This window comes from Megascapheus bottae, chromosome 17, assembly GCF_031878675.1.
Source record: "Megascapheus bottae isolate mThoBot1 chromosome 17, mThoBot2.hap1, whole genome shotgun sequence".
Classification (NCBI taxonomy): domain Eukaryota; kingdom Metazoa; phylum Chordata; class Mammalia; order Rodentia; family Geomyidae; genus Megascapheus; species Megascapheus bottae.
The window spans coordinates 34,568,966-34,596,188 of NC_143525.1; the positions used below are offsets into that span (position 1 = coordinate 34,568,966).

Below are 27,223 nucleotides of genomic sequence, written 5' to 3' on the forward strand. Positions count from 1 at the left end.
AATTTAAGCTACTGAGAGGTAGGAGGCAGAGGTGGAATGAAGTCCAGGGCTAGCCCAGAGCCAACGTACAAAACCCTATCTGAAAAATAACCTTAATGCCAAAAGGACTGGAGGTGTGGTTCAAGTGGTGATGACCTTGGCCTCAGTGAGCTTTGAGGCTCTGAGTTCAAACCTAGGTATCACAAATAAAGAAAAAGAGATGGAGAAGGAGGGAAGGAGGGAGAGAGGAAGAGAGGAAGCGAGGGAGAAGGAGAGGGAGAGAGAGAGAAAGAGGGAGGGAGAGAGAGGGAGGGAGAGAGAGAGAATAAGTAGAATAAAGGAAAAAAGAGGGGAGAAATGGGCCAAAATTCCAAAAAGGCAAAGCTTAGTCAGGCGTGGCTGGGGATTTGGCCTAGTGGTAGAGTGCTTGCCTAGCATTGATTCCTCAGTACCACATAAACATAAAAAGCCAGAAGTGGTGCGGTGCTATGGCTCAAGTGGTAGAGTTCTAGCCTTGAGCAAAAAGAAGTTCAGGGGCAGCATCCAGGCCCTGAGTTCAAGCTCCAGCACTAGGAGCAGGAGAGATAGGGGAGGCAGTGGAGACAGAGCTCCCATGGCCTTGCAGAAAATCCTAAGGCCTTCCATCCAGTGCCCTGAATTTGCATTTGCCTATAAGGTTCTTCCCGCCAAAGCTGTTCTCCATCCCCTTTATTGTGGCTTGTACAACTCCAGGGCCTTCTGAACATGTCTCTTTACTTATTTATTTATTTTTGGACAGTCCTGGACTCTGCCTGGGAACTGTTCCTGAGCTTCTTTTGCTCAAGGCTAGCACTCTGCCACTTGAGCCACAGCACCTTCTGGCCTTTTGTATGTGGTACTGAGGAACCGAACTCAGAGCTTTGTGCATGTTAGGTAGACATTCTACCACTAGCCACACTCCAGGCCACTTCTGGCTTTTTCTGTACTGAGGAATCGAACCCAGGGCTTTATGCACCCTAGGCAAGCCCTCTATTGCTAATCCCCATTCCCAGGCCTTTGCACATATCTCTACATTATGTTTTCTTTTTTTTTTTTTTTTTTTTTGCCAGTCCTGGGCTTGAGCTCAGGGCCTGAGCACTGTCCTTGGACTTTCTCAAGGCTAGAGCTCTACCACTTGAGCCTCAGCACCACTTCCGGCTTTTTTCTATGTATGTGGTACCAAGGAATCGAACCCGGATCGTCATGCATGCTAGGCAAGCACTTTAACCACTAGGCCAAACTCCCGGCCCCCTACATTATGTTTTCACCATTGCTATTTTCCCTCTGCCTTGTTTGTTTGCTTATTTATTTGTCAGTTCTGGGGTTTGAACTCTGGGCCTCAGTGCTATCCTTGAGTGTTCTAGCTCAAGGCTAGAACTCTAGCTTTGTGAGCCACAACACCACTTCCAGTTTTTTGGTGGTAAATTGGAGACAAGAGCCTCATGGACTTTTCTGCCTCCTGATAGCTAAACAGGGTCATGCCTTACAGGCATGAGCCATCCTTGCCTGGCTGTATTTTGTTTTTGAGCTGGGGGTCTCACTAATTTTGCCAACCTGGTCATAAACTTGAGATCCTCCTGCCTCTGTCTGCCCCATAGCTAGGATTATGGATTATTTGCCACCATGACTGGCTCTTCTTTTCCCCTCTTAGTATTGGGGTTTGAACCTAGGGCTTTGTGCTTCTTTTTTTTTTTTTTGCCAGTCCTGGGCTTGAGCTCAGGGCCTGAGCACTGTCCTTGGACTTTCTCAAGGCTAGAGCTCTACCACTTGAGCCTCAGCACCACTTCCGGCTTTTTTCTATGTATGTGGTACCGAGGAATCGAACCCGGGTCTTCATGCATGCTAGGCAAGCACTTTAACCACTAGGCCAAACTCCCGGCCTAGGCTTTGTGCTTCTTAAGCAGGTGCTCTATCACTTGGGCCAGAATTTTTTTTTTTTTTCTGGCTAGTTTTCAGATATGATCTTGCTTTATTCCCAGGCTGGTCTGTACCAAATCCTTCCTATTTCTGTTTCCCATAAGAGCTGGGATACCAGAAGCCTACTACCAGGCCTAGCTCTGGCTCCAACTTCTGCGTCTTCATGTTTAAGAGAGAAGTAGGGGGTGGGGGTATGTGGGAGCAGAGTGAATGGAGAGGATAGCTCTGATTTTAGTGTTGCAGAATGTGGCATCTGAATGACAGGAAGGAAAGAGCCTGGGGTGCACGGGGACTCTTCCTCCACCTCCCGCTCAACACTGGTCTGCTCAACCGTGCACTCTTCATTCTACAGCTTAGCACATGCGTGTTGAGTGCTCCAGTGAGCAAGAATGAGTATCATTCTCATTACTCTTCCTCCCTCCTCCTACTGCTCCCCCCTCCATGTCTCCCTGTGTTTCTCTCTCTCCTCCAAGCCACTCCCAGGCAGCTCTTCTTACCACCCTCCCATCCCCCCCTTTACTGGATGCAGCTGGAAGAGACAGAGAAAGAAGGCTGAGGAAATACCAGCCCCTCTCTCCAGTCCCTGGCTGGCTCCCAGAGTGCCGTGGGGGTGGGGTGGGGGTAGTGAGGAGGGTCTGCTTTCTTGGGATTGTAGATTACATTCTGGCCAGGACTTGGAGGTGGAGGGGTGGGGGTGGGGAGTGGGGGTGACTGGCTGGGACAAGGCTCTTCCTGGAAGAGCCTGTGGGTGGAGCTGGGTTGTTCCCAAATTCCTACATGGAATATGTATCCCATCATCTTCTCTCTGTGTGACAGGTCTCAAACAGGGATTTCAGAGGTGGAAAGCCAGGTAGGATTAGAGGCTTTATAAGGTAAGGAAGAGGGCAATGGTTTCCTCTTCTTCCAGAAGACATAGATGGGCCCACAGGCCCATGTGGGCACATAGTAAGAAATCAGCTGTGTGAAAGGCAGGAAGAGAGCCTCCCCAGAGCCTGGCCATGCTGGCAGCCTGGCTTCCCACTTCCAGGATCACAACTGTGAGAAAGAAATGTCTATTGTTTAAGCTACCAGTCCGTGGTAAGGAGAGCTCAAAGAGAACCAGGGTCTCAGGCCCAGATCAAGTGAAATGAGACCTCCCTCTTATACTCTTGCTGGGCTTTGCACTTCAAGTCCTGACAACTTTCTCATCCCATTGACCTACCCCCAGCTCAGACTCAGATCCAGTCTCCCGACTTACTGTCATAGTTCTACAGCACAAAACAGACTTGTAAAACGTCTCTGATGTCTCTCGGTTACCGACGGGATGAAGTTTAAGAGAGTCTATGCACAATTGTACATTGTACAATCTGCACAACTGAAACTTCATTCTTTCTTATTAATTCCCTACACACACACACACACACACATAGACACACAGACACAGACACACGTTTCAGCAGTCCTGAAGTTTGGATCTTCAGTCTTACACTTGCTAGGCAGGTGTTCTACCATTTGAGCCACACCAGCCCTTTCTGCTTTAGTTATTCTCTTCAGGGAGGGCCTTACTTTTCTTGCTTGGCCTGACTTTGTATTTTCTGTTGTGGAAACCTTTCTGTTACCCATAGTAATGTGGGGGGACTCTGCCAGTCTCCTGTCTAGGACTGGGCACTGAGCGCTTGAGAACGTCTGCTAACATCCTGAAGTCTCCAGGAATGGAACAGTGCCTGACCACAAGCAGGGTGGGCTGATCTCAGCCCTGCACAGCTCTAGTCTGGTTTAATTTCCTAGGCTGAAATCATGACCTATCAAGCCTGACCTTGACCAGGATTATGATGCTCTGGCAAGGTTGCATGGGACGAAGCTAGGCACTTCCTCTGTGTGGAGCCAACGTGGGCGTCTTCCCTGAGTTTTGCCTCCTACCCAATGAGGAACTTGAACGTGCCAGACAAAGGGCTCCCGATTCTGGGGTGGAGGTGGGGGTGGGGGTGGGCGGGAAAGGGCCAGCCACCCAGCCACCTTGGTACATTCTTGACTCTCTGCTGCCCCCTCGTGGCCATGACGTCAATTGACGCCACACAGCTGTAAGAGGGCATGGATTTCCCCAGTTCTGGGATGAGGACTCCACAAGAGCCTGCTCAAACCAGAATCCTAGCTGTTGGGGAGGCTGAGATCTGAGGATCACTGCTCAAAGCCAGCCCAGGCGGGAAAGTCAGGGGGATTTTTTTTTTTTTTTGCCAGTCCCAGCTTGAGCTCTACCACTTGAGTCACAGCACCACTTCTGGCTTTTTCTAAGTTTGTGGTACAGAAGAATTGAACCTATGTCTTTGTGCATGGTAGGTAAGCATTCTACCACTAGGCCAAACTCCTGGCCCTTGTCAGTGGGATTCTTGTTTCCAACTAACCACCAGAAAACTGGAAGTGGAGCTGGGGCTCAAAGTGGTAGAGCTCTAGCCTTGAGCACAAGAGCTCAGGAACAGTGCCAGGCCCCAAGTTCAAGCTCCACAACCACCACCAACACCACAAAAAATATGAACTCAAGCAGAAGTCCAGAGAGATGCCTTTGTGTATGCTTCAGAAGAAAAAAAAAGCAACAGGGTTCTCTGCCCCATTCACCAGATGTGTATTATATAAAAACGCTTGGTAGCTGTGACACTTGTTATGGGACATTTACCAAAAACTCAGAAGCAAATATGGAGATATAAAAATGGAGGAAGCTAGACAGAGAGATAATCTGTTCTCTATCCTTGAAGACCATCACCAGCCTCAGGCCAAGAGACCCAGGTGTCCCAACTCAGGCATATGCTGTTTGCCACAATACCAGGAGTCACGGGTCTCTAGCTCAGACCGTTGTGGAGGTGGGGTCCAGGCATGCAGGCGTCTTCAGGTATGGGTATGCTGCACAATCATGGAGGAGCATACTAAAGACGCCCATCAGTGTCCTGCCTGTTGGCTGAGGCCAGTGGGGGTGGGGTGTCTGGATACAGGTATATTGCTGAAGATTGCAGCAGGTCTGAAGGCCTCAACTTGATCCTGTTCTCTAGTCCATCAGAGAGTCTGTCAGTGTGGCTACAGTCCCACCTCATGAGGGTAAAGGTGATTCTCAGGATGTTGAGGAAGGCACACAGGCGTCCCTCACCTCCCTACATCCTTTCTGTGTCCTGAAGCAGAGCAGCCACCAGGCTGATGACCTGGGAGGCAGGCTGGATGGCATCATATTCTGCGAAGAGGTGGCACACATTTTCCTGTGGCTCTGTCTGGCTCTTGGCTATAAACCCGAAGATCCTGGTGGGAGAGGGCAATCTGAGTGAGGTGGGATACAGAGAGCTACCAGATGCAGATGGGGTGTGGTGGGGTGGGTGGGGTAGTGGATATTCTACACCTTGGTGTGTCCTGCTCTTTCTACAACCAACTTCGGCCAACCTTCAGCACCTCCTTGTCAAACACTGCTTTCAGATAAGATATCCCCCTGTCAGAGTTCAAGTTCTGAGTCTCCTTCATTATAGATGAAGGATATTATAGATGAGAATATTACTAGCCTTGAGCACAAATGCTCAGGGACATACTCTGACCCTGAGTCCCTGAGTGCCCAGACCCTGAGTTAAAGCCCTAGGACTGGCCCCAAAATAAGACTGAGGCTCCACGAGGTACACTCTGTGCCTCTTGCATACAATCCGGGACTGTCAGAGCTCCCTGAGGATGGATGGTTTTGTGCCCCCATCAACAGGATGGAGCCTCCCCTACATCTCTAGTTGCTCCCTCTGTTGGGTCTGGGGCCCTGCCACAGGGACTCAACGGGAAGGCCTTACCGGGATGGCTTGCAGTACTTCTGCCACCTGTGGGGGAAGGAACAAAACAGGAGTGAGGAAGGGTAATTTGTGCCCTCCTGTGGGGCCCCAATGAGACTTTGGAGAGCTCACAGGCTCTCCCCTGGCCACCCCAATTCCAGAGTCAGCAGGGCACTATGGAGGGCAGCTAGGCCTTGGAAAGCCCAGCCTTAAACTTACTTCCGTTGTTCAGGGTCCATGCCACAGAAACGCAGGGTGGAAAGTGGATAATGGCGCCGGAAAAATACTCTGTGTCGAGGGGGGAGGGAAGGGGGGGGGAGGGAGAGAGAGAGGGTTAGTGAGAGCTTGTTCTGGAGCTATGTGTTCTAGTATTTCTGGTTCTCCCAAAGTTCAGATGTCTTGTGCCCCAAGAAGCCCACTTCCAATGGGATTCTCAAGACCTGGCATGACCTTCTTATTCTTGCTTGGGCCCGGAACTCCCATCGAGCCCATTTGCCCTTTGTTTTCATAATTAGGGCCTTCTGCCATCCCTTTACCATTCTGTTAGGGGTTTTCTTTCGGGGGCGGGTGCTGGTTCTGGGGCTTTAGCTAGGGTCTGGGTGTTATTCTTGAGTGTTTTTTTTTTTTTCCTCTCCCCTCAAAGCTAGCACTCTACTATTTGAGTCATAGCTCCATGTCTAGATTTGTTTTGGCTGCCTTTGAACCTGGATCCTCAGATCTCAGCCTTCTGAGTAGCTAGGATTACAGGCCTAAGCCTGGATCCTCTTGTTCTTTTCTGGTTGCATGTGTATGTCAGTACTGGGGCATGAACTCAGGGCCTGGGTGCTGTTCCTTAGCTTTTTTTGGTCAAGGTTGGTGCTCTACCACTTGAGCCACAGCTTCACTTCCACCTTTTTGCTTTAAGTGCTCTGCCCAGATGGGCTCCTGCTAGACTGGGTGCTCAAGCCCAGGGACAAAGTGATTTCATTCCAGTCTGCATTCCCAAGCTCAACCTAGAAACCTCGTCCCATTGTGGTACAAACACAATCAGCACCCAGTGGAAACTGGCAAGTTCCCTCCATGAACTCTGCAGGGAGGGGGTCCCTTCTGCACTGAACCGAGGCCTGGAGAAGGCATCTGAAGTCACCTGGCACACAGCCGGCCTCACTGGGTCCACGGTGCTCTGAATCCTGGGCCTGAGCTCACTCCCCCCTCTAGTCTTGCCAACTTGGCTGCCCTCGGTGGAGGGAAGGCCCTTACTTCCTCTGGACATCAGTCAGGGTGATGCCCTGCTCGGTGACTTTGAAGTGCACCACGGTGGGTGTGGGGAGAACATCTCTTTCGAAGGTGGTGGAGATGGCTTTCTGCACGGCCAGGGCCCCACTCAGGGTCTCCACACTTATGGAGCTTAGGTACAAGGTGTGGCAACCTGTGGGAGGCAGAAAACCAAGATGTGGAGAGTGCAGACAGAATTCATTCTCACTAGGTGAAAGGTCTTCCCTCTGCCCAGACCCAGATCAGGAGAGGAGGTGGTTGCTTTCTTCTGTAGTCAGAGCAGGTAGGGAAGGAGTGGGTAGGTGGGTGGGTCCCAGCAATTTCAGGCCAGTCCCAGAAGACTGCTGCTTTACCTTGCCTGCCCTGCCCTGCTCTGCAGAGTGGGGCTGTCACTGAGAGGAGTGATTGATGCCTGGCCTCTGGAAGTGGGGAGGGCATCCTGCCTGTGTTGAAGCTCCCAGCACTCACACTTGATACTCCCTAGAGGATCCTCACCTCCAGGGTAGGTATCTGAGATGCCGAGAGACCCTGACACGGATGCCTGTGCCCACGGGCGTTCAGGATGGGGTGCAAACCTGCCAGCAACCCCTTCCCACTTCCTTGCTGGCCCAGAGCCGGCAGCCTCTCCTGGTTTAACTGGGGCCCAGGGGGCTGGGGCACCTTGCGAAAGATGCAGAAACAAAGGGATGATGGGAAACTTGTGTGGGCTTGCTTGTTGCACACGCCGCCGTGCTCTGGGGGTGGGGCGGTGCCCTGAGGGGCACAGCAAACCTGGCGCCTCCCCACACCACTTACCCGCAGATTTCTTCAGGCCGGAGGATGGGCTGTCTGCAGCCGAGGTGGTAGTTCCATCTGTACTTCCAAGTTCTGAGCCACCGCAAAGGAACAGGCCCCCAGGGAGGGAGGGGAGTGAGTAGACCCCTCTCAGGAGAGCAGTTACTAATTCCCTCGAACACTCCCCTCCTCTAACGCCCTCCCCCCCCCTTCCAGGAAGTGACTGACTGAGAAACCAGGTGTGATGACTGCAATTAGGCAAACTTTGGGTTCCCACATGCCTGGCTTGTGAGCCTTTGGATCTCCCCCAAGCCTGTACCCCAGGCTGTGACCTTGTTCTCATAACCCTCTCACTCCCTACTGTTTTCATACCCCATCCCCAGACTCTCCTTTGCAGAGTGTAGAGATGGCCTCCCCATCCTCCCCCCGCCCCCAGCTCTTCTCCTCTCCCAGTATGCCCTTTAGCGCCACCATCCTGTGCATTCCTAAGATGACCTACTCTTGGCCTCTATGGAGCTGCTGGCTGATGCAGTGGATGGAGCTGGTGATCTGGGTTCGGGTGTGAATCTGTGAGTCTTTGGGCAAGTTACTTAGGTCTGGGACCTCACTTCTGTGTCTATGAAATGGCTCTGTAAGAGGGTCATAAGACTCAGGCACCAGGGGCCTCACGCCTGTAAACCTAGCTACTCAGGAGGCTGAGATTTAAGGATTGTGGTTTGAAGCTAGCCCAAGCAGGAAAGTCTGTGAGACTCTGATCTCCAGTTAACCACCAAATGTCTGGAAGTAACGCAAAAGCTAAAGGACAGCACCTAGGCCCTGAGTTCAAGCCCCAGTACCAATACACACTCACAATTGTGTCATCTACTTGACTTAGTAAAGTAAATGAGTAAGTAATGTTGGGCCTGGTAGAAGAAAATTACCATTTCACAGTGTTGGAATTACACTCTTTATTCTCTCGAAGATGCCTAGTAAATATCTGTTCTGGGCCATCACTGTGCTCAAACCCTGGCTAAATCTGTCTCATCTAAGCCATTTAGCATTGTTTCAGATGGGTATGCGAATGGTTGTCCCAATTTTAAAGAGGGGGGGAGGGGACTGAGGCCAAGAACCTTAACATTCTCAAATTCTTGCATCTAGGAAGTGGAGATACTGAACCACTTCAGATCACACACTTTTATTATTAATTTATTTCCTTATTTATTTTTATTACCCATGACACTGAAATAATCCATAAACAAGGTAAGAAGTGACCATGAAAGCCCCACACCCTAATATGGCCTCACTAAAGTCCAGGCCTACCTTTTTGTGGGATGCTGAGTTTGCAGGGCAGGGCCAGGGCCATGATGGAGTGTTGGCACACGAAGGCCGACAGGCTTCCTGTTGGGGAATGGACAGATCTGTCTAAGTAGGCCTTTCTGACCCCCCCACCCCAGGGGTCTAGAGGCTGAGGGAGGTCGCCCCCTAGAGGCTGAGGAAAGCTGCTTACCGAAATAGGGCTCTTCATCTGCTCCCTTGAGATGTACCCCTTTGGCAGAAGACTCGATGAGGAAATGTCGGATAAGGTCATTGCTGTCCTCCCCTGGACACAGAAGGAAGAAGGAGATGGGGTCCTGGAGTCCAGTGTTTACCAGATCCTTCATCCAGACCTGGCTGTAGGAAGCAGGCCTAGTAGTGCTTCAGGTAGGAGTCTTATGTTCAAGGTCTTCCCCCAAAGGAGGTACTAGCATGTTGGCTCAGTGGCTTCATTGTCCAGTAATTTCCCCTCAGGAAACTTTCTCTTGGTCAAGTAGTAGTAGTAGTAGTAGTAGTAGTGTGTGTGTATGTGTGTGGGGGTCGGGGGCTAGACCTCAGGGCCTGTGTCCTTCCACTTTTTTAATTTTAATTTTATTTTTTTGCTCAGGGCCAATGCTCTATCACCTGAGCCACAGCTCTACTTCTAGCTTTTTTGGTGGCTAATTGGAGATAAGAGTTCTCCCAGAACTTCCTGCCCAGGCTGGCTTTGAACCATGATCCTCAGGTTTCAGTCATCTGAGTAGCTGGGATGATAGGTGTGGGCCACCAATGCTTCAGGACAGTTCTCCATGACTGCTTTGAGCAAATATCAGCCCCATCCCATCCCTGAGAGTCAGTGACTTCTTATCACATCATCTCTGCCTGCTGAAATCAGGCTGGCTCCTGAGAGGTCGCCCTTGCCCCCAACTCCTCATATTTCCTACTTCTTCCTCTTCCACCTGTGCTCATTGCCTCCCCAAAGGCTTCTTTCGAAACCTTTACCTGAGAGAGGTGATCTCTCTCTCTCTCTCTCATTTTCACCATGCTACGGATGGCTATATGCATGCAACACGAGCATTCTACCACTGGGCTTTACCCCTAACCCTCCATTTTTTTATGTCAGCCAAGAGACAGGTTGTAAAAAAACCACAAAATTGAATTATTCATTTTCTATCACTTAATTGCCTTGTGGTCATAATATCTTGGTGCCAGTGGGTATCTGCTTGTGATTCCTCTACCTCCTTGTTTCCTCACAGAGCCTGACCCTCGGTAGTGGTGTGTGTGCTGAGTTACTGTGAGCTCTTGGGAGGGCACAGGATAAGCCGACACACAAATGGACTAGCCATTTTCACTCGGTGATCAGCTGTTATACATGTGCTCAGCTATTGCACCTGTGTGTGGTTGGCTTTTATACATCTACAGTAAAGTTACCATGTATGTGATAAGCTGGTATATACACGTTTAGATTCCATTAGAGTTCCCGGAGATGAATTTCATCCCAGAAGACCAAGAGCCTGGGGAAGGGGTGGGACCTTCCTCCATTTGAGGGGTTCAGTGCTGGGAGGGCCAGGAGTAGAGCGTCCTCTTAAGAGTTGTTATGGCCGGCGAGGATTCCAAGGCAGCTTGGGAGTTAGTATTAAGCTGGATGGCTCCATCAAGCATGGAGATGCGGGGAAAGTACCTGTACCCGGTCTGCTCTGGACGAATGCCGGGGCCTCCTGCACCTTCAGGGCAAGGCCGAAGGAGCCTCGGTAGGAAGAGCTGTCCCTGACCACGAAGGCACCTGGTTCCTCCTTCCTTAGAAGCTCGATTGCTGGAAAAATCCTTAAGTCAGAGAGAGGCAGATACCACCCTACACAGATCCTCCATTCCAGTCCCATAGAGTGTCCCCCCAACCCGCCCCCGTGGTACTGGGGCTTGAACTCATGGCCTCACACTTCATTTGGCTCTTTTGTTTTCTTTTTTTTTTTGCTCAAGGCTGTCACTCTACCACTTGGGCTATATCCCATTTTCTAGCATTTATTTTGCTGGTTAATTGGAGATAAGAATCTCTCAGATCTTCTTCCTGGGCTGGCTTTGAACCATGATCCTCAGATCTCAGCCTCCTGGGATTTGAACCCTGGGCACTGTCCCTGAGCTTTTTTTGTTGTTGTTGTTTAAGCTAGCACTCTACCACTTGAGCCACAGCATTTTTGAGTAGTTTATTAGTGATAAGAGTCTCATGGACTTTTCTGCTTGGCTGGCTTTGAACCATGATCCTCAGATCTCAGCCTCAAGTAGCTAGGATGACAGGTGTGAGCCACTGGCACCAGCTTTTATCTGATCCTAACGGAAGAGTCCCTGCAGAATCACCTTTTGTTCCCAGACAGTCCTTTCTCTAGTGGAATCTCTGCAAGCTAAGCTGTAGTTCCTAAGGTCAGAGAGTCAGTAAGAGCCCCGCCCTCCCCTTTCTCCCTGGGCCTGCTCCTGGCAGTTCGTTTACTTCCATCTTCCCAAGGCAGAGATCAGAAACAGACCACCATATTGGGTCACCTGTCTTCTGCTTCCTTTTACCTTGCTCTCGGGTGATGCTGGGCTTAAACCAATATTTGGAAGTGTCCATCACAAACTTCATGGTAGGCTGCGCGTCCTTGGCAGGACCTAGAGACAGGCAGAGAAAGGAGGCTATGTAGGCTGGACAAAAAGCCTGAAGTGGCCAGCAGAGTATCCCAGAGCCAGAGCCACTGAGTTGTTCTATCACGAGTCCCAACTGACCCCCTCCCTGACCTTATTCCCAGGATATCTCCAAACGACCTAAAGAGACAAGGCAGTCAGGAAAGGACTGGGAACGTGGCATAGTGGTAGAATGCTTTCCTAGCATGCATGAAGCCCTGGGTTCTAGTCTTCAGTACCACATAAACAGAAAGAGCTGGAAATGGCCCTGTGACTCAAGTGGTAGAGTGCTAGCCTTGAGCAAAAGAAGCTCAGGGACAGTGCCCAGGCCTGGAGTTCAAGGGTTTTTGTTTTGTTTTGTTTTTGCCAGTCCTGGCAAAGAAAAAAATCATTTAGGAACATTCCAGAGGTGGCTGCACCTGGAACTTAAAAGCTTAAAAGTCCCCTTGTATCCTTGATAATGAATGTTGCCTGATAGGGACTGACAGAGGGATAGATAAAGGAATCTCAGCTATGTATTTCACAGTCTCCTCTCCCTTCATAACTCTAAGAGTTCCTCAGAAATATATTCAGTATGGAGAAAGAAAACAGAAAAGACAAAGACAGAAAATAGTAGCTCTGGATGCAGGAACTTGTGCCTGGAGTTTATACATTGATATGGGCTGTGTGTTGGCTGGTAGCTCTGCTACTCAGGCTGTTGAGATCTGAAAATTACAGTATGAAGCCAGACCGTAAGACTCTTACCTCCAATTAACCAGCAAAAAGCTGAAAGTGGAGGTGTAGTTCAAAGTGGTAGAGCACCAGCTTTGAGCAAAAAAACAAAACAACACAGAATACCAAAAACTAAACTAAGGGACAGGGTCCAGGCTCCAAGTTTAAACTCTAATACCAACACACACACACACACACACACACACACACACACACACACACACACACACACACACACCTTGATTTTGTATAATAGTTTAGCTCCTGAAGCCCAAAGGAGATTAAGTGAGCTAAATAACTTCTAGGGGTTTTTAATGTTTCAAAAACCACAAAATGAATTTTTTTCCTCTTTATCACTGGGGCATGGAACTCAGGGCCTCATGCATACCAGGTAAGTTCTCTGCCACTGAGTTCTCTCCTAGGCCATGAAAATAAGCTTTGTTGTGAGACTATTTTTATGGAATAGGATAAAATCCTAGAGTCTAACGAGTGATGTCTTAGGGTACCATCAAAGAGGGAAGAAGAATGTACTCTTGGTGATGTCAAAGTCCCAGGATTCTGGGACTCTAAAGAGAGGGAGAGCAATGGTTTTTAATGTCTGCATCTTAAAGCATGTCCTAGACAGAGCTGTGAGGAACCCATTATAACAATCACACTATAATCTGCAAATGCTTTACTGGACTGTAGGAAAACCATAGGAGTAGACTCAAAGGTACACCTGACATGTCATTGTCTCCTGTTTGCACTGAAGATGCATGTGTAAGAGCAAACATGGGCTGGATGCTGATGGTTCACACCTGTACTCCTGGTTACTCAGGAGGCTGAGATGGGAAGATTGAGGTGCAAGGCCAGTCCAGGCAGAAAAGTTCTCTGTGAGACTCTTATCTCTGATTAATCACTCAAACACTGGAAGTGTGGTGCGGTGGCTCAAAGTGCTAGAGTGCTAGCCTTGAGTAAAAAGAGCTCAGGGATAGCACCCAGGCTCTGAGTTCAAACCCCACCATTGACACACAAAGAAGTGAGCAGTGGGCCAGAGCGAACTTCCCTTCCCCCTGGGAGTATCTCACAGTGGAACTGGGCTTGGAAGTTGATGGCTGAGGGAAGGGTTGCTGGAACACAGACCCTGGGGCTCTCCTTCCTCAGGGGAGGTGCACGTCCAGAGGGTGTTTGGGCTAAGCCTCTGTGTTTACTGCTGCGGGTTCTGGTTGCTTGTGTTCTTTTTGGATGCCTGTAGTCACTGGCTCCGGGAAGGAGGTTGTTTGCTGGCTTGTGGTTTTCGTCTGTCTGAGTTGGAGCACATTGTCTCCATTCCCTTTCCACCCCTTCTAGGTTCACTCGTTTGCTAACGTCACCCTCTGGTCCTCCTTGGGTTTTTCTTGACTTAGTCATCAAGCTCGTGGCTCTACCATCCCCACCCAGGGTGGCCTGGCTCTGTCCTCTGTCCTCAGCTCTCTACCTTAGCTAGTTCTCTTGTTTGCAACTCATTTGCCATGTAGCTACAATGGGGTCTACACCAGTGATACCCTGTGCCCCACTTTCCAGCAGCCTTCTGCTGCCCAAAGTGTGTAAAATCAGACCTCTTTTTTTTAAAAATTTTTATTTTTGTCAGACCTGGGGGCTTGAACTCAGGGCTAGGCACTGCCCTTGAGCTTTCTCAAGGCTTGAGCTCTACCACTTGAGCTCCATCACTTCCGGCTTTTTCTGTGTATGTAGTACCAAGGAATTTCGTGCATGTTAGGCAAACACTCTACCACTAAGCCACTCCCACCTCCCTCCCTTTTCTTTCTTTCTTTCATTTTTTTTTAAACAAAAACACCAAAGGGGGAAAAAAACCCCACAAAACCATGAGAAGGGGTATCAATGTGTGAGGAGCAATGCACCTACTACCTGGCGAATGTAACTATAACCCCTCTATACATTACCCTGACCAAAAAATATATATATAGGGAGATAGATATGTTATATATATCTATCTTTTATAGATAGATAGATAGATAGATAGATAGATTGGTCATGGGGTCCCTGAGCTTTTTTGCTCAAGGCTGGCACATTACCACTTTAAACCCACAGCACTATTTCCAGTTTTCTGGTCGTTAATTGGTGATAAGAGTCTTACAGACTTTCTTGCGTAGGCTGGCTTGGAACCTTAGATTCTCAGATCTCAGCCTCCTTAGTAGCTAGGATTATAGGTGTGAGCCATTGGCACCTGTCTCATCCACTTTTTAGTTTGTCATTCAAGGCTTCTCATAATCAGATTCCTCTGTGGGACTTTCTTCCTGGGCCCAATATTCCTGGCATTCCTAGATATGCCACGTGTATTCCTGGCATTCCTAGATATGCCACATGTTTACAGGTCATCTGACTGTGGAGGCCCTGTTCTCCTTATAGGGGGCTTGAACTCACAGTCTGGGCACTCTTTCTTAGTTGTGCTCAAGGCTGGTACTGTACCATTTGAACAATAGCTCCACTTCTGGCTTTTTGCTAGTTAATTAGAGATAATCGTCTCCTGGACTTTTCTGCCCAGGCTGGCTCTGAACTGTGATCCTCAGATCACATGAACCTTGGGTACCCTGCCATGTACTGTTTTTATCTGGGCTAGATCTAACATAGGAGTCTTAGGGCCTGGGAGACTTTGGGCCTGGGGGGTCTAAACACCCAAATTTAGCTTCACAAATGACTCCTCTGTAGTGCATAGAAGCAGAGCCTCTCTACCCTGGGCTTACCTTCCTCTGCTGCGATTCTTGTATTTGGTTCCTCTAGATTGTATCTAACTGTGGGTCTATGCAACCTGGCACAGTACTAGGCACCCAGGCGGGCTCAGTACAAGTGTAGCCTGGGTGTTGTTCAATCTCATTGGTGCTACCCCTGTCAACTAAATTCCCAGTGATTGACAGACTGATTTACAATGTACCTTCTGGGGACGTGGTGAAGGGGGCATCCGGCAGGTTCTGGCTGCAGTTCCTGATGGCTTGGCAAGTGTGGTTGGGAGAAGCAGTTCCAGGCTGGACACAGCTCTGGTGTCCTGGTGTCCGCTGGGGTGGGGGAGACCGTGGCTCTGGGTAGCCGTTAATCAGCACAGTGGGTATGTCTACCGTGGAGTTGGTGATGGATGGAGGGCAGCTGCTGGCCTGCTCCTTGGCCAGTGGAGGGGAGTGGCCTGCTCTGGGCTGACACATGCTCAGGGCAGGGTTGCCGGGAGCCTGAACGTCAGTGCGTCTTACACTCATGGACCCTGCGCCAATGTTGTGGAGGCTGGAAGAAGAGCTGGCTGGGCTTTCCAAGGATTTACAAGATGACTGATGGCTGGAGAGGCTAGAGTGGAGGAGGGACTGGCTGCTGTAGGAAAAAGAGAGAGAGAGATTGAGGAAACAGAGTATTAGACTTGGACATTTGGGGTCAGGACTAGGTTTTGGAATCTAGCTATCTGGGTACCATGGCCTTGACTCAAGAGAGTCCTGTACACCTCCCAAGCCCACAGCAAAGGACATTTCCACCTATCTTCTAAGGTTGCTAAAGGATAGAGAATGTCCTTGCGGTCATTTAAAGTAGTCAGCAGAGCTGGGCATGGTGATTTGTACTTGTCATCCCAGTCTTTGGAGACTGAAGGAGGAGAAGCATGAGTTTGAGGTAAACCTGGTCTATAGCAAGACTCTGACTCAAAAACAAACAAAAGGGAGTTCTGGGGCTGAGTCTTGCAGGCCGAATGGGCTCAGGTTGACCAGTTCCCTCTGCTGACCCAGCCAAACAGATCTGAGATGAGCACTTGTTCACATTGCCTAGCCATCACGTTCAAGACTCCGTAGACAAATGGGCCCAGTGCTGGATTTGTCTGTGGCTGACCCAGAGGGAATTCCCCAGCTGGAGGAGGGAGGAGGATGCCAGCTCTGTCAGCAGGCACAGTTATGGGATGCCCAGTCTCTCTGCCAAGCCCTGCGGTTTGCTCTTCCTGGGGCAGGATGGAATGTGTGTGTGTGCATGTGTACAGTTTTGTGAGGTTTGCAGAAAAGTGAGCTGAGACCATTAGAAACAATGCCCAGGCAGGTTGGCTTCTCCTATGAGGTTTCGACAGCAAGAAAGAGAAGGAGGGTTTTTATTCCCTGATGGTTTGCCTCAGGCCCACAGAGTTTAAAAAGCCCTTTCTCAAAGTGGGTTGTGGCATCACTGGAAAGGTGATGGGTACAACTCCTTATTGTAGGGGGCTCTGTTTGTGAAAGGTAGATGAACAGCCAGATTTTTGTGTATCAAAATTCTCAATGATAGAGGAAAGCTTGAATGGTTATTGATGGCAAAAAAAGGACAATGTTGACTATTTTGTGTGTGTGAGTCTTGGGGCTTGAACTCAGGGCTTAGGTGTTGTCCCTTACTTGAACTCTGGGCCTGGGTGATGTCTTTGAGCTCTTCAGCTCCAGGCTAGTGCACTTCCCCTTGAATCACAGTGCCACTGGTTAAAGTCTCAGGGACTTTAGTGCCCTGGCTAGCTTTAAACATTGATTCTCAGACCTTAGTCTTCTGAGTAGTTAGGATTACCAGCGTGAGCCACTGGCACCCAGCTCACATCTGGCATTTTGATGGGTTATTGAAGATAAGAGTTTCACAGATCTGGGGCAGGGAGTTTGGCCTAGTGGCAGAGTACTTGCCTAGCATGCACAAAGACCTGGGTTCAATTCCTCGGTACCACATACATAGAAGAAGCCAGAAGTGGTGCTGTGGCTCAAGTGGCAGAGTGCTAGCTTTGAGGAAAAAGCCCAAGGACAGTGCGCAGGCCATGAGTTCAAGCCCCAGGACTGGCAAAAAAAAAAAAAAGCGTTTCACATATCTTCCTACCCAGGCTGGTTTCAAAGTATGATCCTCAGATCTCAGCCTTCTGGGTTGCTAGGACGACAGGTATGAGCTACCAGCACCTGGTTCTCTGTCAGTTTGGGCATATGCTTAGATTTTGCTCAGAGAGCTCCCAGTGCTCTTTTGTGATTTTGGAATGTGTATGTGTGCGCACACAGGCAGGTACGCTGAGGGGGCAAGTTCAGGAGCCATGAACCTACCTTCCGAACACGTAGCTGACATCCGACACTGGGCTGGCTGACAACACAGAGATCCTGCTGCCCCTCTGTGGGACCAGGGCTCTCAGCCCCTTCTCCAAGCCTGGAGAAGCTGCCAGTGAGGACCCTGAGGCCCGGCTACTCCTGCAAGGGATGGAGATACTGGGGGAAGGCGAGGGGGAGGAGGGGGGAGGAGCCGAACTCCTGCCCTGGTTTCCAGAGAAGATGAGGCTCTCATTGCTGCTTCGGGTCTCTCGAGGGATGTCTCTGGAAAGAAGGAGGCCACCCATGCGTGGGGAGCCACAGGGTGGGGTGACAGATGGGCTGGAGCATTGCTGGGAGCCATTGTAGCATCTTGATTGGGTAGAGGTCACTTCGATGTACTTTATGTCTATGGGGAGAGAAAGAGAGCATTGGTGAAACCCAGAAGACTGACGGGAGAAGTGTGAGGGACCTCAATCCTTCCTTCCTTTCCTCCCTTCTTTCCTCCTTCCTCCCTTCCTTCCTTCCCTCCCTCCCTCTCCACCCTCTTTTTCTTTCTTTCTGCTGGTCCTGGGGTTTCAACTCACAGCCTGGGCCACTGTCCCCAAGCTTTTTTTTTTTTTTTTTTCCACTCGAGGCTAATGCTCTACCACTTAAGCCACAGCTCCACATCTGGCCTTTTGGTAGTTTATGAAGTTTTCTGCCTGGGCTGGCTTTGAACAGTGCTCCTCAGATCTCAGCCTTTTCTGTAGCTAAGATTACAGACATGAGCCCTAGATACCTGGCTTATTCCCCCTTTTTTAATACAGATGAAATGGAGGCCCAGGGAGGAGAAGTTTGTTGGAATCAGGGCCAACCCTCAGCTCCAAGGTCACCCTCATGGTGGCCATTGTCCCCTGAGTGGGGATGGGCAATAGTTTGGGCCCTGGGGCTGAGAACTTGACCTTTACCTTTGTCCAGACCTGTAGAAATGCTGTGACAGCCCCCAGCCTCTGTGTGCCACAGGAAAGAGATGAGATTGGTATAGGCAGCAGCAGAGTACTGTACCTGACACTTAGTAGGTGCTTAAAACTTGGGGTGCACATCACAGTTGCCCAACATACCCACATCAGAATCACCTTCCACCATCTCTTGCTCACTTGTGGTGTGTGGATGTGAAGCTGTTTGATGTCTGTCCCCACTATGAAGGCTGGGTGTCTGAAGCAGGGTCACACTTTGGACCCATAGCCATGGAACGACCTGGGGCTGCGCTCCATGCCTCCTGGAAGGGGAATCTTTAAATGATGCTGGTGGGTGGTGGGGTGCCCAGGCTTGGCTTGGTTTTGCTTGTTTCCTTGGTTTTCTGGGATCGCATCACCAGTGTGATGTGTGTCTTCACCCTACCCCTTCACCTGGGGTCAGATGGGAAGAAGCTCAGGCTCCACCTGAGCTTCCTTGCAAGCCCTGGTTCCTCCTCCAGAGGTCTCGTGGGTTGGCCTATGGCTGGTCCCTGCCTCCCCCTTAATTCCTGTTAGAGGATGGATGCCCCTCCTCCTGACCATGGCGGGGGTGGGGTGGGGGGGTTGTCCTGGTGCTGTTTAAAGGTGGCAGAGAGCAGAGTTGTTCCCTGTCCCCCCACGGCTTCGAGTCCTGTCCCTGGCTCCCAAGGATAGAAGCAGAGCAGAACTGTAAGAACCCCTGGCCTGGGCTCCTGTCTCTGCCCTCTCACCTGCCCTGGCCTGGCACAGCCACTATCCTTCCTGCTCCAGCTCACTCTGGGCCAGGCCTCCTGGCTTTGCTCAGGGTTCCTGCCTCTGTCTGAACCTGCAGAGCTGGGCGTCAGGCTCCAGGGAATAGAGGTAGAGGCCTTGCTCTGTGGTCACAACTATGGGCTGGAGTCCTGACACATGCGGGGTCACTCCCAGCCAAGGGGGATTTTCTAAACTCCGTTTCCTTATTTGTAAAGCAGAGATTGAAACCTGACTTCCTGAGGTTGTAGTGAAGGACAGAAGACGTGATGGGCAGAGCCTGACCCATGGGGACCTGAACGAGGTAGCCCTACTTTGGGGGGCCCTCTCTCCCTCCCTACTTCTCCCTCTTTTTTCTCTTCCTCCCTCCTTCCTTCTTCCTTTCTCTTCCTCTCTTTCCCCCCTTCTTCCTCCTTATCCTTCTCTCCCTCCTCCCTCCACCTCTGACAAGGGGGATAAAGGCAAGAGTAGACGAGGTGGGGTGGGTGGATTTGAATGCAAGTATGCAGCTCTATTTTTATAGGACTTTATAGTGTTTATACCCAGAACTGCCTTTGAATTTGGGGACAGCCGTTAGGCAAGAACATATATATTTTTTTTAATAGGGGAGCAAACAGAAGTAAGGAGATAAATGGGAGTAGAGCTTACATTTATTGCACGGCAGTTTTAAAGTAAGACCAGCAGTCAAGGGCTCTATGTCCCAGCCCCGTGGCACATGTTTTGTGTAATCTCATGGAACCCTCACTTGACTGGAATGTTCTTAGTTCCTATAGAACAAATGAGAGATGAAAGCTCAGCGGGGCTGAGCTAACTGTGGGATGCCACGCAGCTGGTGAGGAACCAGCTTCTACCCCTCAGCCCTGTTTAGGGGTCTCCTCCAGTAGGAGAGGCAGTTCCATAGGACTCTGTTCCAAGGAGAGGGCCTGAGCTGATTTGGGGAGGGCCTAAGGCCCAGCTAGGTGGGGAGGGGCCCTGGTGCTGTGAGTCACTCCACTGTGGCAGGGGGGCGAGGGGTGGAATGAAGCTGAGGTGGTAGGCCCCCCCCTCCACCACTGGGGTACAGTGGCTGTTTACGGGCCCAAGGGGCAAGTCTGAGCAGCCCAGGGTGGATACAGGCGCCAGCGGCAGCAGCAGCTGCAGGCAGGCGGGTAGGCGGGCGGGTGCAGGGAGGGCCCCCCCTCCCGTAGGTGGGGGTGGAGAGACACTAAACACCCTTCCCTTGGGACTGGCAAATGGCCTGGCCTGGCAGAAATTGCTGGAAAATGCAAAGTGGAGGCCCTGTCCAAAGATGGGGTGGGAGGTCACAGAAAGGATACAAAAGCCACAATGGGATCCCCGAGGATTGGTCGGTCAGGCCTAAAGGAAAGCCAGCCTGACAGGGCCAAGGGACCCAACCATGTCCCCAGGGGCATGTGAGGTTCGGGATGGGAGCCTGAAGGCTGCTTTCCAACACACAAATGTGTGATGCTCCAGCAGGCAGGAGATTAGCACCAAGAAAGAGGGGGGAAATGGGAATACAGAGTTAGGAGCCCAGATTCAGGGCTGAGGTCTGACCTGCCACTTGCTAGTTGTGTGCCCATGCACCATTACGTTCCTTCCGGAGCCTCAGTTTCCCCAGGTATCAAATAAGGTTACTAGTCGCTGGGAGCATGTGTTACAGGGACCAGTCCTTTAAAAAGTCTACGTATCATTCAGCAGTGGTAGCTCATGCCTGTTCTCCTAGCTACACAGGAGGCTGAGAGCTGAAAGATCAAAGTTTGAAGCCAGGCCAGATAGGACAGTCTGAGAAACATCCATCTCCCAAACTAAACTTTACCGGCAAAAACAAAAAGCCAGACTGGAGGGGCATGGCTCAAGTGGTAGAGCACCCACCAAGAGAATGAGCTTGAAGCAACTACAAAGCCCTGTGTTCTAACCTTAGGATCAGCAAAATAAAAGAAGAGAAGGAAAGCCTCTGTATTCGTTTCTGGGAGATGAGTCAAGAGAGGATTGCCAATGTTTAATTTTTTTTTTCTTTTTTGAACTTTTCCAAGTTGGGGCAAAGAGCAAGTGGGAGCATCTGTGAGCTCGGCCATGACAGGCTCTCTCCTCATCGGTGCCCAGAGGAGGAAGGGTAAGATTGCAAAATGGGTACGTTTGTGTGTCGGGGGGGAGGGAATGTGTTGAGATGTAAGTAACCTGTCTCTCTGCCCAGGGTTAGTGCTGCCCTGGTGCTGTGAGGAAAACTTTGTCACTAGCAGTGGTGGGTTAGGAGCCTGAGATGCATAGAAAGGACATAGCCATCCCCCATGCCCACCTAGGTGCCTGCCTAGGTGGCAGGCTTCGTAGACAACTTTCTTAAGGGAATTTGGCTGGGCTGAGTTGTCTTAAGACAAAGCTCCAGTTCCAGAGCTGGACAGTTCTGGACAGTCAGGATCCTCTGGCCACTGCCAGACTGTTTTTTTTTTTTTTCTTTCTTTCTTCTTTTTTTTCTTCCTGTTCCCCCTGCCTGATCGAGCCATGCTCACAATGGCAGGCTGCCCCCCAGGGTCTAAGAGGATGCAGTACTGTGCCACCTACCCCTTCCACAGAAGGAAGATGGCATCTTCCACACATAAGGACACTCCCCTGGAGCCTTGGTCTTGCCCAGACTGGCCTTAGACGGGTGGAACTCTTGCCTTTGGGGCATGAACACTGAAACCTTGGGCTTGCCTCTGCCAGCTGTAATTAGGTCCAACACATGACGTGCCCATGACTGGCCTGAAGCAACGGGAAGGCCCTTGAGGAAGGAGGTGGCACCTTTAACAGGCCCAGTGGACTGTGTGCAGTGATGGTGGTGGGGGAGCAGGCTGGAGGCCAGGAGCCTGGGGAGGGTGCCAGAGGACTGGGGGCCCTGGGTTGGCCTCCACTGGACTACCCTGGGGCAGTCCCTACAGGTGACCTCTTATGTTTCATAAAATAGCCAACATTTAACATGGCTCAGTGTTGCCAGAACTTGCGCTAAGCAGCCAACAATGTTAGTTCTTTTAACCCTGAAATACCCTTTGCAGAAAGGATTCTTAGTTCCATTTTACACAGGACAGACAGTCTAAGACTCAAAGAAGTGAAGTGCAGGGCATGGCTAAGATCTGCCCAGCTCTGGGGTGGGAGGATCGGCGGGGGAGGGGAGGGAAGGGGAGACTGGCTTCTTCCTCAATTTCATTAGCTTCAGACTTCCTTTGTAAAATGAGGCAAAAAATGCCCTCCTCAGGATTGGGTGAAGATTCTATAGGAAGTACTTAGCAGAGCACCTTGTATCCAGTAAGTACTCAATAAATGGAGTTAAGAGGGATTCTATCTGCAATCATCACTCTGGTGGACTGTTTAAGCCCCTGGAAGCCTCTGTTGTTGTTGTCGAAGCAGTCTTCCTCCTCCTCCTCCTCCTCTTCTTCCTCTTCTTTTTCTTCTCCTTCTCCTTCTCCTTCTTCTCCACCTTCGCCTCTGCCGCCTCTACCACCACCTCCTCCTCCTCTTCCTCCTCCTCCTCCTTCCTTCCTTCAAGTGTACAACGCTGACTCCGGAGGCAGTGTTTTCCAGATTCTTTGGACTGAGTGCTGATGTGGGCTTGTATAAGCTTGTTACACTTTTAAGAGCTTGTCCAGCTGGTTGCTAAACTCTGCCCTTATTTTTTTTTAAATTAAATTATGTAAGCATAATGAAATAATTTATGGTTTAAGTAAAAGGCAGAGTACATGCCTGTAATCCTAGCACTCAAGTGAGATTATGAGTCTGAGAATAACATGGGCTCCACAGTGAGACCCTAGCAGAAATAATGAAATACAAAAACAACCAAAGAAACCCCAAAACTAACACAACACAACAAAACACGAAACGAAACAAGACAATTTCTCTAAAGAACAATAACAACAACAACACCCTCGTTGGTGAATTGGTGGTTTCCCTGGTAATCCTAGCTTCTCAGAAGGCTGAGATCTGAGGATGGTGGCTCAAAGCCAGACCAGGCAGGAAAATGAGTGAAACTCTCATTTCCAGTTAACTACCAGAAATCGGAAGTGGTGCTGTGGTTCAAAGTGGTAGAGTGCTAGCCTTGAGCAAAAGAACTCTGGGATAGTGCCTAGGCCCTGAGTTAAACCCCACAATAAACAAACAAAACACAACACATATATAATCAAAAGAGCTCAGGGACAGTGCCCAGCCCCTGAGTTTAAGTGCCACAACTAACAAAAGAAAAAAAAAAATACTCTCCCTAAGCCAAACCAAACCAAACAGCTCCCAACAACACTAAGGCAATAACTACTAAAATAAATCACGTCATCGTCATCCTCCTCGTCATCCTCCTCCTCCTCCTCCTCCTCATCTTCCTCCTCCTCATCATTGTTTTGTCAGTCATGGGGCTTAAACTCTGGGCCTGGGCACGGTTCCTGAGTTCTTCAGCTCAAGGCTACCATCCTACCCCTTGAGCCACAGCGCCACTTCCAGTTTTCTAGTAGTTAACTGGAGATAAGAGTCTCACGGACATTAGTGCCTGGGCTAACTTTGAACCTTGATCCTCAGATCTCAACATCCTGAGTAGCCAGGATTACAGGCGTGAGCCACCGTGCCTGGCCCTAATTATCTTTCTACACGATTATTAGCTATGTTCTTGAGATTTTTTTTTAAAACATCTATTTGATTGATAGGATGGAATTTTTTGAATCCAGGACCTTGTACATGTCCCCTCCCTACACTTTTATTTTTCTGAATTAGTTAATTATTAATTAATCTTGAGATGGGGGGCTCTCATTATATAGGCAGGCTATAAACTACCATCCTGCCTCAGCTCCCTGGGTAGCTAGGATTACAGGTGTATGCTTCTGCACCTGGTGAGATTGCTATGGAGCAGGAACCTGTTCACATGTTTTCCCAGCTGCACATTCAGTGCCTGTCCTCTTGGTAGCTTCAAATTGACCTCAGTGGGAGAATTTATACTGTGGACATAGGACTTACTTCACATCTGGGCATTCTGTCCCTCCCTCACCCCAGTCAGAGAAGCCAAAAGCCAATTGCTAAACCACATACCATTATGCACTGCTTGAACCCAAAAGGGTTCCTGCTTTTAATAGACTGAATTCAGTGTCTCTCAGACTCCACTTGGTCTATTTTGGGCATCTCTTAAAGAGGATGAGAGGCTCAGACAGTAACCCCACAGACATTGCAGGGGATCCAACTTATCTTTAAACGCTCTAAAGGTCCTAGGTCTCAGGAACATAGTATTTGTGAAGCCTCAATGCAGAGACAAGTACTCAAGAAAATACTCACATATGTTAGCTTATTTAACTTCTCATGAAAAAACATATAAAATAAGTGTCAATGGTGGGGCTGGGAGCGTGGCCCTTGTGGTAGAGTGCTTGCCTAGTGTGCACAAAGATCCATTCAATTCCTCGGTACCATATACATAGAAAAGCCAGAAGTGGTGCTGTGGCTCAAGTGGTCGAGTGCTAGCCTTGAGAAAGCCCAAGGACAGTGCTCAGGCCCTGAGCTCATGTCGCAGGACTGGCAAAAAAAAAAAAAAAAGGTGTCAGTTGGGTGCTGGTGGCTTGTAATCCTAGCTACTCAGGAAGCTGAGATCTATGGGTCTCAGTTTGAAGCCAGTCCAGTAGAAACATCCAAGAGATTCTCTTGGAAGTAGAGCTGGAAGTAGAGTTGCGGTTCTAGTGATTGAAAAATAGCCTTGAACAAAAAAAGCTAAGAGACAGTGATCAGGCCCTGGGCATAAACCCTAGTACTGGGGTGCACACACCAGACACACACCGGCACACAGACACACAGACACACACACACACACACACACACACACACACACACACACACACACACGTCCATCACTTTCCAAATTCATGAACCAAATAGAAAGGAAACATGTATTTATCCCTTCTATATAGCTAAGAAAACAGCAGTCAGGAATTTGTCTAACGGGTGTTCCGGGCTGCTGTATTTCTCCTTCTTCAGGGGGCCTGGTCTCCACCCCTTGCCTGGGTCCTGCACTGAAGGTTCTTACCTAAGGCTTCTTGTTCCTCCTTTTTGTTCAGAGCAGGTTCAGCCAGGGGGCTGCCAGTCCCAGAGGGAAGCAGTTGGAAGGTGGGGTCCAGTTCCAGGATCATCTGGTTGAGGCTTTCCAGGGAGAAGTCAATGTAGGAATCCAGGCCCGGCGGGGTCCTCGAGGCTGGCTCACTGGGACACGGCAGGAGGCTGTGGGCCTTGACCTCAGCCTGTGGGGCCTGTGGGAGCCTGCTGGGGGGCCCCTTGAGAGCCGTTAGGGTCTGGGCTCCCCAGCTCTCAGTAGTGTAGTAAGTACATGGAGGTGGCAGACTGGGGCCACCGGCTGGGCGCAGAGATGGCCTGGCTTCCTCACAGGCAGCCAAGTTTCCTGCTCGCAGGGAGCTGGATATCACTTGAGACATGGCAGCAGGGATCCCAGAATATAAGTCACATCCCAAGAAAGCACAGGACTTGCCAACTGGGGCTCCGAGGACCTGAAAGAGGGAGTACATTCTGTAGTGGAAGCCTCTGTCCCGACTCCTTGCCACACCAAAGTGACACAACTCATTCACTAGATGGCATGGCTGCTAGGCCCAGACTTCCTGGTTTGCATCCTGGCTCCCCACTACTCACTAGCTGTGCAAGTTTGGGCAAGTTAATTAACCTCTCTATGCCACCCCCCACCCCCGCAATGTCCTTACTATAAAATGAGCTAGTATTTGCAAATATATTCAGAATAGTACCTGGTATCTGACAAGTGTCAAGTGAGAGATGACTCTCAGTAGGGATTTATTGAACATTTATTGCTATGTCCTAGGTATATTCTCTTTAAATTTTTCAGTGTAATATTTTTATTGCTATTATAAAGGTGATACAAAAGGGTTTACAGTTAAAAAGTCAAGTGAAGAGTTCTTTTTCTTTTCTTTTTTGTTGGTCATAGGGCTTGATCTTGGGGACTGGCTCTTTTGCTTGAGGATAGTGCTCTTACCACGTTGAGCCATAGCACCACTTCCAGTTTTCTGGTAGTTAATTGGATATAAGAGTCTCATGAACTTTCCTGCCCAGGCTGGCTTTGAACCTTGATCCTCAGATCTTAGCCTCCTGAGTAGCTAGAATTATAGGCGATAGCCATCCGTGTCCAGTGAAAGTATATTTCTTTGTGGACAAGTCACCCCTGCGTGTGCGTACTCTCCTCCCCCCCCAGTTTTTCCCTCCCTTTCCCAACTATGACTTGTATAGTTGATTTTCAATGTAATATCCAGTGAGTGCCATGTTGATTTGTTCATCCTTTGTCCCCTCCATTTCTGTGTCCTCCCACTTTCCCTCCCAAAGACAGATAAACAAGACAAAAAGAAAACAAAGACACCAATAATGATAAAACCATTTCCTGGAGTTCGTTTTGATAAACATTGTTTTGTCTCATCAGAGGCACTTAGGTATTGTGCCTTTGCATTCCCTAGGCATATTATTAAATACTAACTAGTGTTTATGGAGTAATTACGACGCAATAGTTCCTGATATTTACACTAAAAGCTTCTTTAAAGACCTCGTGACAACCTCATGAGGTAGGGACTGTTATAATCCCATTTTACAAGGAGAGAACTGAGACAGAGAGGTGAGTAATTTGCCCAAGGGTCATCAGCCAGCAATCGTCAGAGTGGGACTGTATCCCTGGCTGTCCCTGATTGGACTCCAGCAACTTAGGCTACTTGGATGGGGGTGGGTAGAGAGGGGATCAACCACTGGACCCCAGTGGCTCACGAGATCTAAGGACTGGTATTCAAAGCCAGCTGGGGAAGGAAAGTCTCTGTGAGAGACTCATCCCCAGTGAACCACCAGAAAATCAGAATTGGCGGTAGGTCTCAAAGTGGTAAAGCGCTAGCCTTGAGCAAAAAGAGCTCAGGGCCAGCGCCCAGGTTCTGAGTTCTCAGCCCCATGACTGAATAATAGCAACAAAAAGAAAAAAAGAAGGCTGCTACCGTAAATAGTGTCCCCAGGAGGAGAGGAAGCAGAGGAAAGCCTGTGGCACTAGTGGGGGAGGTTAGAGAGGACTTCCTACAGGAAGGAACAGACTGAAAAGAAAAACTCAGGAACTATTGGGGCAAGGCAGGCAGAGAGAGGAGGCAGGACCATGTTCAAA

The 27,223-nt window shown here is 49.7% G+C and overlaps 1 protein-coding gene across 2 annotated transcripts; it reads right to left on the reverse strand.

Moving 5' to 3' along the window:
- Positions 1-4,576: 4,576 nt before the first annotated feature.
- Positions 4,577-25,526, reverse strand: Tns4 (tensin 4). 2 transcript variants are annotated; one of them, XM_090351697.1, is made up of 12 exons: positions 25,103-25,526; positions 17,381-17,768; positions 15,253-15,677; positions 11,532-11,618; positions 10,666-10,791; positions 9,193-9,285; positions 9,006-9,083; positions 7,728-7,799; positions 6,918-7,086; positions 5,898-5,966; positions 5,700-5,726; positions 4,577-5,175 (listed from the first exon to the last, which is right to left on the reverse strand). In XM_090351697.1, exons 1-12 carry the CDS (start codon positions 25,503-25,505, stop codon positions 5,034-5,036), a joined length of 2,079 nt encoding a protein of 692 aa, XP_090207823.1. In that variant the 5' UTR covers positions 25,506-25,526; the 3' UTR covers positions 4,577-5,033. The 2 variants fall into 2 exon arrangements, with proteins under 2 accessions (XP_090207823.1, XP_090207822.1); XM_090351696.1 differs by having other exon boundaries at positions 10,660-10,791.
- Positions 25,527-27,223: the final 1,697 nt, after the last annotated feature.

Coding starts and splice junctions, on each gene's coding strand:
- Tns4 (XM_090351696.1), bottom strand. CDS start 25,505: ATGTCTCAAGTGATATCCAGCTCCCTGCGAGCAGGAAACTTGGCTGCC. Junction 17,769..25,102: donor GGAGGAACAAGAAGCCTTAG/GTAAGAACCTTC, acceptor CTCTCCCCATAG/ACATAAAGTACATCGAAGTG. Junction 5,727..5,897: donor ATGGACCCTGAACAACGGAA/GTAAGTTTAAGG, acceptor CTTCCCCCACAG/GTGGCAGAAGTACTGCAAGC.